Here is a 16,725-nt window from a genome sequence, read left to right on the forward strand (position 1 = left end):
GATCCTGGAATCCCAGGATCGAGTCTCGCATCAGGCTCCCAGCTCCGCGGGGAGTCTGCTTCTCTCTTTGCCCTTCTCCTCACTCATGCTCTCTCTCACTGTCTCTCTCTCAAATGGATAAATAAAATCTTTAAAAAAATAAAAATAAAATAAAATCTGAAAATAAAATAAAATCTGAAAATAAAACTAAAGGGTATTTATCACTAAGAATGCTGCAAGTGGGAAAACATTGCTAAGTAACCTCATACCTAAGAATCCTGAAGTTAAATAAACATTCCATTGAGTGCAAAATTGAATTTCCTGGAAGTGGTAGCTTTGATTTCTGAAGATTTCTAAAGTTCTGCCCTATCTACATACATATCCTAAGATTAAACTGCAGGATGATGATGGTGATAATGGTGGTAGTAATAATGATTATTAATGTCTGGGGCTTAGTAACCTGTTTTTTAGTCCTGGGATCTTGAAACCCTTCTTATAAAATCACCAGGCAGTTAATCTTGTGAGTGTGTTGATGAGCTTCTGTATCATCCACGAAGCATAATAACATCTAGAAATAGCAGCTAACATTTGGAAAAGTACTATTTGAGCCATTGCAGGCCCATTTTCCAAGGTCTGGGAGTACAGCTCTACTAAAAGTTCCGTTGCCACACAAGTTTCTTGCTGTAGTTGCCTCATTTTGTAGATGAGGAAACTAAGGCACTGAAAGATGATACAGGGAGATTACATATTCATCAGGGCTCTACAGGCCTTACATGGTTGGACTAGGATTCAGAAAAGGAAGTCTAACTTAGAGTCCAGTCATGTTCATCATCATAGTGATGACTATGTGCATATAGTCTATATGGTGCAGGTGTCTATGGCACTAACTTTTATTTGGTCAACTTAAGAGGGAAGTGATCGTTAAAAATATTAAATTGTCTGCAGCTTCAGCATCTCACTTTTTTGGTCCAAAGTATATCAAAGCCCATTCTTCTGTTTATGTAAATGGATTTATATAAATTCAAATAATTCTGACATATTAAAAAAAGATTGATTTGGTCAGTGTGGGCTACTGGAGCCTTTAGATCTGTATTGACCACTAGCCACATGGAGTTGTTTAGATTTAAATTCATTAAAATCAAGTGAAATTGAAAATCCACAACCTTATTCTCACTAGCTCCATTTCAAGTGCCTAAAGGCCTTGTGTGGCTAGTGCTTACCATACTGGATAATGATAAGAACTAAAACATTTTCATTATCACAGGAAGTTTTATTAGACAGCACTGCTCTAGAACAGTATTGTCGAATAGAACTACAATATGAGCCACATGTGTAATTTTAAATTTTCTAGGAGGCACATTAAAAAACAAAAATTCGGGGTGCCTAGGTGGCTCAGTCCATTAAGTGTCTGCCTTTGGCTCGGGTCAGGGTCCCAGGGTCCTGGAATTGAGCCCCTGCATCAGGCTCCCTGCTTGGTGGGAAGCCTGCTTCTTCCTCTCCCTCTCCCCCTGCTTGTGTTCCTGCTCTTGCTGTGTCTCTCTGTCAAATAAAATCTTTTTAAAATTAAAAAAAAAAAAGTGGTTACTTTTAATATATTTTTAGTCCAGTTGTGTCTCAAATATTATTATTTCAAAATGTCATTAGCAAAAAGTTGTGATGTATTTTATTTTCCTTTGCATTATCATTGAAATTTGGTATATATTTTACAGTTACAGCATATCTGAATAAGTAGCCACATTTCAAGTGTTCAGTAGCTACGTGGCCACCATATTGTACAACACAGTTCTGTACTTTTATTCCAGAATTTCTCAACTGGAACATATCAAAATGGAAGTGGAACAAAGGGCTGTGTAGTTCAGGAACCACTGCTATAAGCGTTGGGACTGCAGGTGCTGTAGACATGACACTTCCAAGATGATAAGACTTAATCTGTATATATTGGAGAAGTATTATAAGTTTTAGATACATTTTTTTAAGATTTTATTTATTTATTTGATAGAGAGAGGCACAGCAAGAGAGGAACACAAGCAGGAGGAGTGGGAGAGGGAGAAGCAGGCTCCCCACTGAGCAGGGAGCCCGATGTGGGGCTCGATCCCAGGACCCTGGGACCATGACCTGAGCCAAAGGCAGATGCTTACTGACTAAGCCATCCAGGTTCCCCTAGATGCATTTTAAAACACCAGCCTGGGGGCACCTGAGATACCTCATCTCAGATGACTAAGATGTTAAGCGTCTGCCTTCGGCTCAGGTCATGATCCCAGAGTCCTGGGATCAAGCCCCACCTTGGGGTCCCTGCTCAATGGGGAGCCTGTTTCTCCCTCTCCCACTCCCCCACTTGTGTTCCCTCTCTCACTGTGTGTCTGTGTATCTCTCTCTCTGTCAAATAAATAATCTTTTAAAAAAGGTCAAAAAACACCAATCTGTGTTTAAGATAGTTTGTTACTACTAGTCTTTTTTAGAAGACATATTTGGACAGTATAAACCAACTCAGAGTGATAATGTTAGCTGCGTTATTTAATCCATTGTTGATAACTGTATAGATAGCTGACTGACTTAAGAGAACTAATAAAATATGATATTCTCACTGAGAGCCAAATAAAATTTAAAACGAGTGCTAATTGAAAATAAATAATTCATAGGCATTGCCTGCTTTTGTTGAGATATCACTTCACTTCTACTTCTGAGTCCTTTCCGGTGGCACTATTTGGTGACTTCTCAGTTAACCTAAATTATATAACTATGTGATGACCATTCTTGGAAGGTCATCTTAAAATTTCTCAAAGTGACTCAGAGAAATTATTTCTTGGTATTTGTTTCACACCTGTGTTCTCTCTGTGTGAATTTTTTTTTTAAAGATTTTATTTATTTATTTGACAGAAATCACAACTAGATGGAGAGGCAGGCAGAGAGAGAGAGAGGGAAGCAGGCTCTCTGCTGAGCAGAGAGCCCGATGCGGGACTCGATCCCAGGACTCTGAGATCATGACCTGAGCCAAAGGCAGCGGCTTAACCCACTGAGCCACCCAGGTGCCCCTCTGTGTGAATTTTTTAAACTAAATTTCTTCATCTACCTTGAAATAATGTTGTAACTACAAACCTATAATTTACTTTTAAGTTCTTCCTTCTGATAAACTTATCTATTCATATTGGGTCTAATTATAGCTCAGGGTGTCACCATGTATATTATTCATCTGAATGAGTGAGCTCGTCTGGCAACAAGGAGCTGTTGTTGCCAAAGTTTTATTGTCATCTGGCTTGAATATATTCTGTCTGTACCTCACTGTCAACTTCAGGAGAAGAGGAACATGGGTCAGGAATGTTACACTCTGGCCCCTTTCCCTGCTTCTCATTATATTTCAGCACTTTGCAATAAACTGTGATTTTATTTTTTCTTTTTATCTTCATCCTTTTTAAATAAGAGAAATCAAAATGATGGATAAAACCAAATTCTTCTTCGTTCCCCATCTTTAGAGGTATCCCATCACCCTACACCTCTTTCCTCCTGTTCCCTGCACAACCACTGTCATGAATTTAGGCCTGTCTTTCCAGTTTATTTCTTCAAAGACTTTGACATAGATATATATACATAAACAATATAAAATTTTATATTTCTAGTTTATAAATAAGATCACACCATACATATGCTGCAACTTGCTTTCCTCATATAGCATCCTAGTAGACTTTTTGGGCATACTTGTTCTTAATAGGAAAACTTGGCCCATATGTAAGAACATATCTAACACATAAGTAAGTTATGAGATGTATAATAAAACTGGTAACTCCTGAATCCACCATACATACTGAAAAGTAGAGCATCACCAGAACTATTGAAGCTCCTGTATGCTACTCCTCCACTACCTGCTTCTTCCCAGGAAACTACTCACTGGAGCTTTTTCTCATTAATTTTCTTGCATGGGAACATATGTTCCCATGGACATACGTTTGTGTCCTCAATATATTTTTTTTTCTTGTTTTTAAACTTGGTGAAAATAGCATTATACTGTATATAATTCTTTAGACTTTCTTTTTTATTCAATATGACACTTTTTAAGATTTATCCATGCTTATCAATATGTTTTCACTGTTGTGTTGTATTCCTTTGGGTGAGTTTATTCCTTTTTCTGTCAGTGGACATTTGTGTTGTTTCCAATTTTGCTATTAAAAGTAGTGTTTCCATGAACATCCTTGTATATGTCTTCTAGTACACATGTGTAAACATTTCTCTGGGGTATTTACATAGGAATGTAATTGAAATGTTATAATATAGGAGTGTATAGATTCAACTTAACTAGGTAAGTCCACATTCTTATCCAAGGTGATTGAACACTCTTAAGCAATGTATAACTTGTTTTCCACATCCTCATCAGCACTTGGTCTTGTCACACATTTATCTTTGCCTGGACATTTGTGTAAAATAATATTAAACTATAATTTTAAATTTCATTTCCCTGATTTAATGCAATTGGATATTTTTCCTACCCCTCATTGGCCATTCATGTTTCTTCTTTCTCAAAATGCCCATTTATATCTTTTCTAAGGGATTGGTAATCTTTTTTATTGATTCATAGAAATTTGTATGCTCTGGACACTAGAATTTGGTCAGTTTTATGTGCTCCAAATACCTTTTCTCATTTTGTGGCTTGTCAGTCTCTTTAGGCAACCTCTAAAACTTCTGACTTTTGCATTGGCTGCTTAATCCATCCACAATAAAGCTTTGTCTATTGACATAGAAATCCAGTTTCACTATTTTCCATAATATAAAAACTGTTTTCTTGGCCCCATTATTTCTGATATAGATCAGATTCCTGTAAGTGTGTGGAAAAGTTTGAAGGATTTCTTTGAGTTTCCAAACACATTTTAGAATCAAGTTGTCAAGTTTCATTTTTTTAAATAACTGTTAGACTTTTTATTGGAATTGCATTGGATCAGTTTGGTGGGTATATTGACATTTGTAGGATGCTGGGTCTCCCTACTCATAAACTTGGTATCTCCCTCCATTTATTTAATTTTCTTTTCATTTCAATAAGTTTTATAATTTCCTCCATTAAAATCTCTATGAAATTTATTCATAGGGGTTCTTTGTTATTTTTAATACTAGTATAAAAGATATTTAAAATATATTTTCTAATTTTGTTGGTGTGTTGAAATGCAGTGGATATTTCATATTGATCTTAATCTAGCCACTTTGTAAACTCTTTTACTGATTCTTTAATTATATATAGATTTTTCTGTGTAGATACTGCAGATGCCCACAGTTTTATTTTTTCCATTCCAAACTATATGCCTTTTGCTTTTTCTTTCCTTGTTGTGTCTTTCATACCTTGATGAATATGATCTCTAGTGCAGTAATGATTAGAAATAGATATAGTGGGCATCCTTATCTTGTTCCTCAGTTTTAAAGGGTATGCTTTTGATATTTTGTCACTAAATATGTTAGTTGCTGTGAGGTTTTTAGTGGATGCCATTTATCAGGTTAAAGGAGTTGACATCTATTCTAGTTTTGCTAAAAGTTTTTTTTTTTAATCATGAATAGCTAATATTATTAGGCCTATTGAGTGCTTTTCCTGCAACCATTGAGATTACCCATTTTTTTCAATTTTAATCTCTTAGGTAAGTTACATTAATAATTTTTTTAAAGATTATTTATTTATTTATTTGACAGACAAGAGATCACAAGCAGGCAGAGAGACAGGCAGAGATAGAGGAGGAAGCAGGCTCTCAACTCAGCAGAGAGCCCGATGCGGGGCTCAATCCCAGGACCCTGGGATCATGACCTGAGCCGAAGGCAGAGGCTTTAACCCACTGAGCCCCCCAGGCACCCCACAATAATAATTTTCTATTATTAAATTATCCTTACATTCCCAGGATATATCCCACCTTAGTTAAGATGCATGTTTTTTTTTATATACTGCTTAACAATGAAGTTTTATGGATATAAACTAATTTCAAAATAAGAAAGAATAGTAGCTAAATTTTTGTTGACAATAAAATCTTCTCCAAAGGGTTGCCCACTTTGCTACAGGGTGTGAGGGGAATTTATGTCTATTAGATGCAGGTATTAGCTTGATGTAACAAAAAGAACACTGAAAAGCTAAATTATATCTCATTTTGCCCTTCTGTTCACTAGGGAGATTACAATTCATTTGACGCATGTGGGCCTTATTTCCTCAGTGAGTTTGTCTGAGACTCAGGGACAGATGTTTACTACTAGTAGTCATGTGGCTTCACTTGCTTTCCTATTAATCCTTCATCATCAAACAAACATGTACTTACTAGGCCCTAAGACAAAGCAGAAATCTGTTCCTCAGGGACCTTCTAGGGAGGGACAGAAAAGTAAACACTTTATAAACAGTTATAGGGACACCTGGCCAGCTCAGTTGGTAGAGCATGTGATTCTTGATCTTGGGGTTGTGAGTTCAGGCCCCACACTGGGCATAGATCTTACTCTAAAAACAACTTTTAATTAAAAACATGGTTATAAAATGAAATGATACATTTTGTTTTCTATAGACCACACTATTTGTGACACATGGGGATTGAGGGGGCAGAGATTCTGTGACTAGAAAGAGAGAAAAGAGGAAACTTGAGATGGGATATGATACTTGAGCTGAGCTTTATGGATGATGAACATTTACTGATCTCCATGAGCCTCATTTGTATTCTCAGTTGTTAACAAAGGAATTAGATTACTTTTTATCCAACTTTTTTTCTTCTCTAATGACCTTTCTGTCTTCAAAAATGTGTCCTTTCACCCTATGACTATCTTTTCAGGATCTCACAAATAATTTCATGCTTTATTAAATATTTGTGCTTTTACCTCTGGTCTTTGGTCCTAGGAATCTTTTGTTCAATAGGTATAGTGTTGTGAATGGCAAAACAGAATCTTCCTGGTTCTGTTTTATTAAGTAATACCAGCATCTTTTCTTTATAGAGTGTTGATGATATTGACAAATGAATCATCATATAGAATTAGCCTATTTGTTATGTTCTTGTGGAATTGCTCAATTTATTGTTACCATAAATAGAATTTTTTAAGTTCCAGGGTTTACATAATCTCTAAGCACATTTGATTTGTATGTCTTATTTCAGTGCTGGACCCAAAGGAGACAACATTTATGAATGGAGGTCAACTATATTGGGACCCCCAGGATCTGTCTATGAAGGAGGGGTGTTCTTTCTTGACATTACCTTTTCACCAGACTATCCGTTTAAACCCCCTAAGGTCAGTATGAAGTATTCATCCATTTTTAGCAATATGTATTGTTGTATATGTATATACATATACATATTCTTAAATATACATATCTAGGAATGCATGTCTCTTCTGTTAAGATAGACAACTTCCCAGGGCTAATTATATGTGAAAGGAAACAGAATGTAAAAAATTACAGGCTATTTCCCTACCCCATCCCCTTACTCATATTTCATTGCTTTTTCTCATCCTTTCTCAGTGTCTCCTTTTTGTGGTTTATGTTGTTATATAACATAAAACAGCACATTATGGGTGGAACTAGGTGAGTGAGAATGGGTCTATGCCAGCCCTAGAACCCAGAAAAACAGACATAGCCTGAAGCTGGAGCCAGAGCCAAGCTCTGGAGCCAGACTAACTGCGGAGGGCGCCCCACTAAGGCAAGTCTCAGGGCACCAGCTATGGAGTTTTGATGCCTCTACAGTTCAGCTGCTCACGTGAAGTATACAGGCACTAGAATGGAACGTGTGACCTACAAAGACTTAAAAGTGATGCCAAGAACATTTCGTGAAAACCTATTTGTAATAGTTGATTAATATAAATGAACCATAGAGGAATTTACACTTATTTAAGACAAGGCTATATACTCTAAGAATTCTTCACATTCCTTCCTACTGCCTATAAGTCAGTCATTTGATGAATTTAAATTTATTCTCCACTTTGGAAAGGAAAAGACCCTAAGGACACTGACTCTCTGCATTAGCCACCAAGAAGAAAATCTCATTTGACCTGACTTTAACCTCGCAGTGCAGAGGGAAATAAAACTTGCTTGAGTTGTAGGTTGGAATGGACAGTTTTAAAAAGCAAAAATAGGTCCATACCTTTACCATGAATTTCTGTAATTCCCCTTCCTCCCTTGCACCCTCCCTCTCTTTTCTCACCTCTCTCTTCCTTTCTTCCTTCTTTTCCATTGATGCTTGGATATTGTTTTGTTACCAAAGCAAAAGTAATAACTATAATTTTACCAAAGAGGAAACCAAGGTGCAGAGAAACTAAGCAATTTTCTCAGCATTACATGGCAAGCAAATAGTAGTGTCAGTATTTGAACCCAGGAAGTCTGACTTCAAAGCCTGTGTTCCTTTCTACATTACATGATATATTTTAACCAAGTTGACAGAGCTGGTAGCACTGGTGACCACCCATACCTGCATTAGGTTGGTTTTCAGTGATGAAGCCATAGAACTTCTAATATTTATTTTCTCCTTTTATTGGATGGGAACCTTTTGTCTTTCATTCTACTTGGGCTCAGCACATAAGTCACCTGGAGTACTTATTGCCCTGCCAGTGATGTGAGGACCTGTCTCTGACAGCATCTTCAGTAAAGGAAGTACAGAGTGGGGACGGGGAGTGACAATTCAGATCAGGAAATTGTGCTGCTTGTGAGTTTGGTAGAGGCTGTTCTGTACATCTCGGAAGATGTGTGGGCTTCTCCAAGTTCTGATGACAGAAACGTGTAGATTAAAGCTAGAATGGGGAACCAATAGATTAGATAAAATAATTCAGTTTCCAAAAAGGTCCCAATGGACTGGAAGAATGGTCCAAAACAAGATGGAATTTAACAAAGCTAAATGTGTTCAGTGACAATCAGAAAGAAAGCATGATACATGATAGGAGAGACCTACTTTATTTTCAGATAAATAAAACTTTGGGGCTTTTGGCTCACTAGAATTCTGAGGGAACTTAAGGTTCTTGAAGCCTTAAGGAGATATTTTTAGGACTACAGTCCTCGGAACTCTGAACCAATCGCACTGTATCTGGAGTGCTCCAGTAACTACTAAGTTGTGCATTTTAAGAACAAACAAGAATAAGCTGGTCAGAGAGTCATCTACATTCTTGAACTGCTTCACTGGGTAAAACACTACAGTGGATATCAGTTGTGTCAACTCATTTCTTTTCTGAAACACCCTACTAAGGTTTGAGTGTTCCCTTTCACAGATGAGGAAACTTCGATGAGGCTTAGAGAGATTTCCAAGAATAGACAACCAAGGATTTACTGATTTCTGACTACACAGACCATGTACTTCCACTGAATTAAAACAGTTAACGTGGAGATGTTCACCAGTAAAAATAGGGTATAGGAGGAATGTGATATCTGTCCTCAGATGTTTTAGGAACTATGGTGTGGGTTAGGATTTAGACCTTATTTTGGGTGGCTGGATGGGACAAAAATAGAAGCAGGAGGGTATCAGTTACAGGGAAGTAGATGTTAATTCTTATGAGGAAAATCTGACCCACAACTGCATAGTCTGCTTTTGAATAGCTCTACTTCTCAGACAGTGGGCTTCATTTTACTCAAAGTAAATATTTGCCTGTATTTCTGTTAAAAAAAAAAAAAAGGCAGATTTAGTATCTGTTAAGAATAGTACCAGAAAAAAATAAGTTATTCCACTAAATAAATTTGAATAAATAATCTCATAAGATGGAGGAAAATCAAATTTTGGTGACTCAAATCACAATTTAAATGTACATTTATTAGAAACCTGTGGGAAGTTTTTGAATGCAAATTATCACTACCTAATTTATCAATTTTAGAAACCAGATTTTGTAGGCAGATATGCTATTCTAAGTGGGGGCGGAAGTTTGTGGGTGTCTTGAAAGCTGTTAACTAAAACAAAGGCATTTTTTATTAATACTTTTGAAGTGCCATGTCTGTGCTTTTCTAATCTCTATTATTCTAAATAGGCTGTATTTGGAATTACCCTTTTTTGGGGGGTAGGGGGTCTCTTTTGCCCTCATCCTTTCCATCAACCATAGTAGCTACATATTTTGATTAATGAAACATTTCTCAGTGCTCTGAAGAATGAACCCAGATGGCAGTAGGTGTTAGAATTATTGGTGAGCCCAGAGGTTCACAAAAAATCTGATTGGCTGTCTAATGGTTATCAGGTATCCATATCATAAAATTAGTCTATAGCATAATGGGATCCATGAGATGACTTTTTCTAAACTCTTACACTTGGAATCCTTAGTGAGGATTTTAAATGCTCTCATGCTCAGATTAAATAATTCAACAATATAAACCATTTAGCCATGTTTACCAGTTTAAAAATATCAACAAATAAACCTCTATGACTTAAAATGTGAAAAAACCCTCAGTTTGTTTCTCACGGTCTATAATCCTGACCCCAAAATTAATTATTCATGCCATTTTTTTATGACTCTTCTGAGATTTTGTTCTCTGTGTTAAAATATACTGTATGCATACACACAGATAATATACATAAATATTGAGCCATAGTCCCCCTGGTTTTAGAATTACTTTTTACGTAATATTCTATTTTCACCCAACGCTCTTTATTTTCTAATAAACATATAACTGCATTAGAATAATTGAGGCTCCACAGTATTCCATTGTATATATATACCAAATTTAATTTCCTGTTCTTGGACATAAGATTTGCCAAGATTTCTGTTATAATCAGTGATGTGATGAACATCCTTTTAATGACATATTTTGTATACTTACCTAATTATTTCCTGAGGCTAAATTTGTTGGCATGGAACTTCTGTGGGTAGATGGGTTTATACATATTTGTAGAGTTTTGTTAAAAGTTGATAAAGTGCCCTCCAGAAAAATTGTATCCATTGACATCATGGCCATCAACATAGTGATAGTACGGTACTTCCCTTCACTCTGCTCAGCTCTGAGGATTCGTAGTCCTTGTTAATCTTTGCCAACCCAGTAGATGAAAAGTAATATTTCATGGTTGCTTTAATTTTTATTGATTTGACTACCAATGAGATGTGGAAGGTTTCACATATACCATTTTCCGAATTATTTCTCTTTTTGTGAATAATACAAAACTGTTTTTTTCGTGAAAGTTATACACCAAATGAAATTAAGAAGCATAATTGAAAAAATCAGAAGCAAAACAATAGAATATGTTTTATTTCTATATTGTTTAATTTCTATGTTATTTTTTCTACTAAAAGCACTTTGAAAATATGGTGATACCCTATGATATTTTGTGTCTCAGAGATTCTAATGATGTGCATACAAACTTAAGTCACATTAGGTAACAGGTAGATCTTTATTTTTACAGTAGAAATGCATAGAGGTTGCCTATTCATAATTCAGCTTTTTCTGTCTCCCTGTAGATCTGGATATTTTATAAACAAATAAGTGATAATTTTATTTAAGATTTTATCCATTTATTTGAGCCAAAGAGGGGGAGAAAGAAGAGAGATCATGTGCAGGAGCTGGGAGAGGGGGTATAGAGAGAGGGAGAAGCAGGCTCCCTGCTGAGTGGAGAGCCCAATGTGGGGCTTAATCCCAGGACCCTGGGATCATGACCTGAGCCAAGGCAGACACTTAACTGACTGAGCCACCCACGTGCCCAATAAGTGGGCATTTTAAACAGATTTAAGCGTAGTTAGGTAGGAAATCAGATTTAAGCGTAGTTAGGTAGTTAGGTAGGAAATGCAATATGTTTGTTATTTTAGTGTTTCAGGCAACCCCTGCACAAGAAAAACATACTCTCAGTGTTCATATCTATTACTGGAAAACATTATTGTCTTTGGTAATGGCAAGATGGTAACTGCCAGTAGGTATTTTTCCAAAAAGAATAATAACATTTGTGCCTAAAATGTTTAAAAATGTACATACATATGTTGAAGTATTTGTGTGAGAAAAAGAAATCTCTATTATTAATATCCAAAAGGTTTTTTAATATAGTTTGTTTTTTCGTTACAAATTTTATCAAATATATTTAAAAATAAATCTTAAAGATCACTTCAGAATATATTTTATGGTTTATGGTTTTGTTTTATTTCTTTATAAAATCAAACCATGAATTACTTACTAATGAAATGTCATTAAATAGGAAACTGCTTTCAGACAATGAAATAAGTAATTTAGTTCCGTCAGATTTTCAAAGTCTTTATTATCCTCATTAGATTTTAACCTTAAATTGACAGGCTAAGGCTAATAATGAATAAAGTTGTTCATAAGTTATAGTAAGAAGCAGTGATATTCAGCATTTAAAAGCCAGAGAGAGATCTTTAACTAAAGTTCAACAAGGGGTTCTACTTTTTATTTGAATTAGGTTTTTATTATTTACTTGTTTTTACTGCTGTTTATATTTCTGCTGTTGCTCAAAGACAAAAGTTGATATGTCTCAGGATTTTCAGAAAGAGCAATGGCTTATGTGTGTAAGTGCAGTTTCTCACTTATTTGCCCTGGCCTCGGGGTTGAGAGGCCTGGCCTCATGTCTTGGAGTAACATGACTGACCTTGTTTAACCTGAGTTCATACGTTCATACGAGGCCTGGCTGTGGATTAAGTGCTTTCATACAGATTCAGTTGCCTTTTTGGCATCTCCAGTTTAACACCCAACAGTCCCCTCAAACTTAATTGGTCCAAAACCAAACTATTGATTGTGCAACCCCATCCTACTCCTGCCAAACCAGCTCCTCCAGGTTCCCCTCTCAATGAATGAGAATTCCATTTTTCTTGTGGCTAAAGTTAAAAACATGCACAGCCTAGCCAGACCCAGGTTCACTGGCTCAAGATAAATATTCAAAATAAATCTAGACTCTAATCATTTCTCATTACCCTTCCCTAGTAACAAAAACTCTGGCCCCCTGCAGTGTACACCCCTATACGAAATAGTCCTTTTATAATGTAAGTCAGATATGTTCATTCTTTGCCTAAAGCTTTTCAGCAATTCCCTGTTCACTGAATAAAAACACACAAAACCCTGTTCATGTATACTTTTCACAAAATCACTGTCACTCTTGACTCAAGTACTCTAAGCATATTCCTTCCTCAGAGCCCTTCCATTTGCTCTTCCTTCTGCTTTCATTGTTTTCCTCTGCCTAAAATTCTCATAGGTCATTCCATTTTTCCCTTCGGTGTCTGCTCAAATGTTACCTTTTCAGAGAAGCTCTGGTATGACAACTCCCAACCATCTTCTGCTCCCTGTGAAATTCCCCACCACAACCACCATACTTGATTTTTCTCTGTAGCATTTCTCCTTCCTGACGTTAGATATTTCTTTGTCTAAGGGCTTATTATGTTTCCTTTTCTTCAGTTAGCGTGTAAACTCTGTGAGTACAGGGACTTTTTCTATCTTAATGTCACTCCTAAATTCCTGGCACCCATAACAGTGCCTGGCAATTCAGTAGGCATTCAATAAAAAGAGGTTGAATTAATTTAATCCATATGACTTTGCCATAAGGACAGTATTCATTACTACCATCATCCCCATTGGTAGACTAGAAGACTGAGGCTCATGGAGGTTAAGTGGTCCATGGGTCACAAAGAAGCTTGTTAGCTAAACTGGAAACCAAACCAAGTTCTGAACTGGCCCTTTCATTCCCCAATTGTGGAGACGATTTAAATTGCTCATGTCCCTGGAAGAAGGAACACTTGTACTTAGATTTTACACTCTGATATACGTTAATTATATCAGATCATTCTCTAAACCAGGTTTATTGGAAGGGAGATGAAATAATGTCAGGAGGAGATTTCAAGTGTCTATCTTCCCATTTTGGTGAGAATCCTCTTTCCAAAGGCACCTGGCCCTTTTCTCCAGAGTATTCCTACTTCACAGACACTGAGCTATTTATTCTGTGTTGAACAATAAATAACTGGTTTCTGGATTTTGTTAGCCCTAAGTGAAAGAGAGGTTACTTCCCATTTCACAGATCATTCTCACAGTTATATCTATCCTCAGTGTCATGACTGGGCTATAGTATTACTTGTATCTCATTAGTAAGTTTTCTTTTTCAGTCCATTCTCCTTCATAATAAGCCATTTCAAAAGGCCCTGCTATAATTTAATGTTGTGTGAAATTTCAAAATGAATGGGATGAATAAAAATAGATCATAACAGTGGGCATTTTCTTCCTACTTTTAAAACGATACACATTGTATCCATTTTTGTGTCCAACTACCACCCCCAACCATCACCAATTTAAAAATTACTAAGAAGAGGGGGCCTGGGTGGCTCAGTGGGTTAAGCCGCTGCCTTCGGCTCGGGTCATGATCTCAAGGTCCTGGGATCGAGTCCCGCATCGGGCTCTCTGCTCAGCAGGGAGTCTGCTTCCTCTTCTCTCTCTCTCTGCCTGCCTCTCTGCCTACTTGTGATCTCTCTCTCTCTGTCAAATAAATAAATAAATAAATCTTAAAAAAAATAAATAAAAATAAAAATTACTGAGAAGAAGGTTTGGGTTTTATTTGTTTGTTTTCAAGGCAAGGAATAGCAACTTTATTTGTTCTAAACCAAGTTAAATATGCCAATAAGCTAAAAGGGAATCAGCCATTTGGGTGACAGGAAGTTCAATTTCATCGTATTTTATGAGGATCCCTCTCTCTAGTTTTCTGTAGTCTAATGCAGCCCCACACTTTGGAGAAAGACCTTTCGTTTATCATTGTTTTCCCTGAAATGTTTATTGCCCAAGACATCTTAAGCTATTTGGGTTGGATCAAACTTTGGAGTTGGAGTTGATATGTAACCAGCCTCTCTGATGATCTACTCACACACCCCTATCAGAGTCTTGCTGTGGAAAAGGGGATCTCAAACAAGTATTTTGCAGTTCCTTCATACTCTGGAATTCCTTTCTCTGTGACCTCACTCCAAGTGGGAGTTGGTATTTATTGATATTACTGTCAGCATAACTAACTGAAAGGAATGGGCAGAACTAAATTCCTTCACAAAGGATGTTTTTCTATTTGGGAGGAGGGTGCCCAGTGAATAAGGGAAATTAGAGTGAGACATTCAAATGTTTGGAAATTGAGGAGCTTTCTTGCTGTCACAGCCAAGGGAAGATAGCAACTCACTTATCAATGAGACATGAATTCTCCAAAGAAAGGTTTTCAGATTTAGATAAGTAATGCTCTCCCCTCACAAGGGTTTTCCAAAGAGTAAAAGATCAGATGTCTTCAAAATGAAATCTTCAGGATCCCAAACATCAAAGGGCAGGGATCCATTATTCCAGAAAACAGGGAATACTAGGAACTCTGAGAGAAACACCATGAGTTGCAGAAAGTTCAGGGACAATAAGGCCATGTTAAAGAAATAGTCTTGTGAAGACAGAAACTTCTGCACAAATGAGTCAGAAGATGCTTAAAATTTGTAATTTTCTTAACCTTGTAGAAAAGAGCCCCTTGAGGAGAACAGATTAAGACAGAACAGACAGCTTGTGTTGATTAAGTGTCTGTAAATTTTTTAAAAAAATTATTTTCTGTCATCCACTTAAGAAATGAGGTGGAGAAATGGTATTCTACATGTAAGAAAATATTGTGATAGTCTCTACTTTATTTAGAGGTATTATTTGTCCAGAGAGCTATATGTAATGCCGTTGTGTTCAAGGTTGCATAGAACCAGGAGGTCTGAGTTAATTTTTAAGACTACCAGCCAAATATCAACTCCTTTATGGCAAATGGTCAAGTTTCCTTGATTTTTTTTTTTTCCATAGAGTTGGATCTGGATCTCTTGATAAGATAGCAGCCTCTTAGAGATTTGCTTAAACAGGTCCAAGGAAAAATTAGGCAGGAAGAAAGGAATGTTCTCAGTACCCAGTTGGCCAAGATCAGAGTCAGCATGTAAGCATAGCTTGTCACTGAGTTAAGGGAAAGATATTATCAGCTGGCCTTTGCAAGTATTATGCAGGTCTTCCCATGGAGAAAATGAGGAGGAACGAAGTCATACAAAAGTTCGAGATTGTGAATAAAATAAACCTACCATCAGATAGCTACACTAATTCATACAGGTATAACTATTCTAAGCAATCAGATACATTTATCTTATGGTTTCAGTAGTTTAGCAGAAACTTGCCAAAGATTCCTGTAAGTTCTTATTAGTTGCTATTTAAAATGTCTATATTAAGGTTAATTTATAAAGCAAAGATTTATTGAACCCTTACTGCTTTCTAGGCCTTGATATATAAAGATCAATAAGATACAGCTCCAGGGACCATGTAGACAAGGAGAACAGGCAGGGGCTAATACAAGTCCATGCTAGAAACAATGAAGACTGTGCTTCAGGGATAAAGACAAGGGGAATGATATATGAATTCTTTTTTTTAATCCCTTTATTCAGTAAATATATGTGTACTATGCAGCATCCAAATACTGAACATACAGAAATGCCTCTTTTTGCAGAGTTTACATTCAAGAAATGATAGAACAAGTTTTCTCAGTTTCAGCATGATTGATATTTTGGACAAGATAATTCACTTGTGGAGGGAGATCCTTTGCAAAGTAGGATGAATCGCTGCATCCCTGGCTTCTGCTCACTTGGTGCCAAGAATAGGCTTTCTCCTCCACTCTCAGCCCCCCAGTTTGTGACAAACAGAAATGTCTCCAGATATTGTCATATGTCCTCTGGAGACCCTTGGGAGATCACCCATGGTTGAGAAACAGAGTTTTTGTTTTTGTTTTAATTGAGTGTAGTTGACACACAATATTATGTTAGTTTCAGGTATACAATATAGTAATTCAGCTTCTTTATACATGAGACTATGCTTACCAAAAGTGTAGCTGCCATCTGTCACCA

At 36.6% G+C, this 16,725-nt stretch overlaps 1 protein-coding gene across 1 annotated transcript in view; it reads left to right on the top strand.

Moving 5' to 3' along the window:
- UBE2E2 (ubiquitin conjugating enzyme E2 E2) overlaps window positions 1-16,725 on the top strand; it is a 373,264-nt gene that overhangs the window by 283,090 nt on the left and 73,449 nt on the right. The window contains exon 4 of the mRNA XM_082686694.1: window positions 7,068-7,200. Coding sequence (XP_082542820.1) covers window positions 7,068-7,200 — 133 coding nt within the window. The remainder of the gene's footprint in view (window positions 1-7,067; window positions 7,201-16,725) is intronic.

Source organism: Mustela nivalis, assembly GCF_964662115.1.
Source record: "Mustela nivalis genome assembly, chromosome: 1".
In the NCBI taxonomy this organism is placed as follows: Eukaryota; Metazoa; Chordata; class Mammalia; order Carnivora; family Mustelidae; genus Mustela; species Mustela nivalis.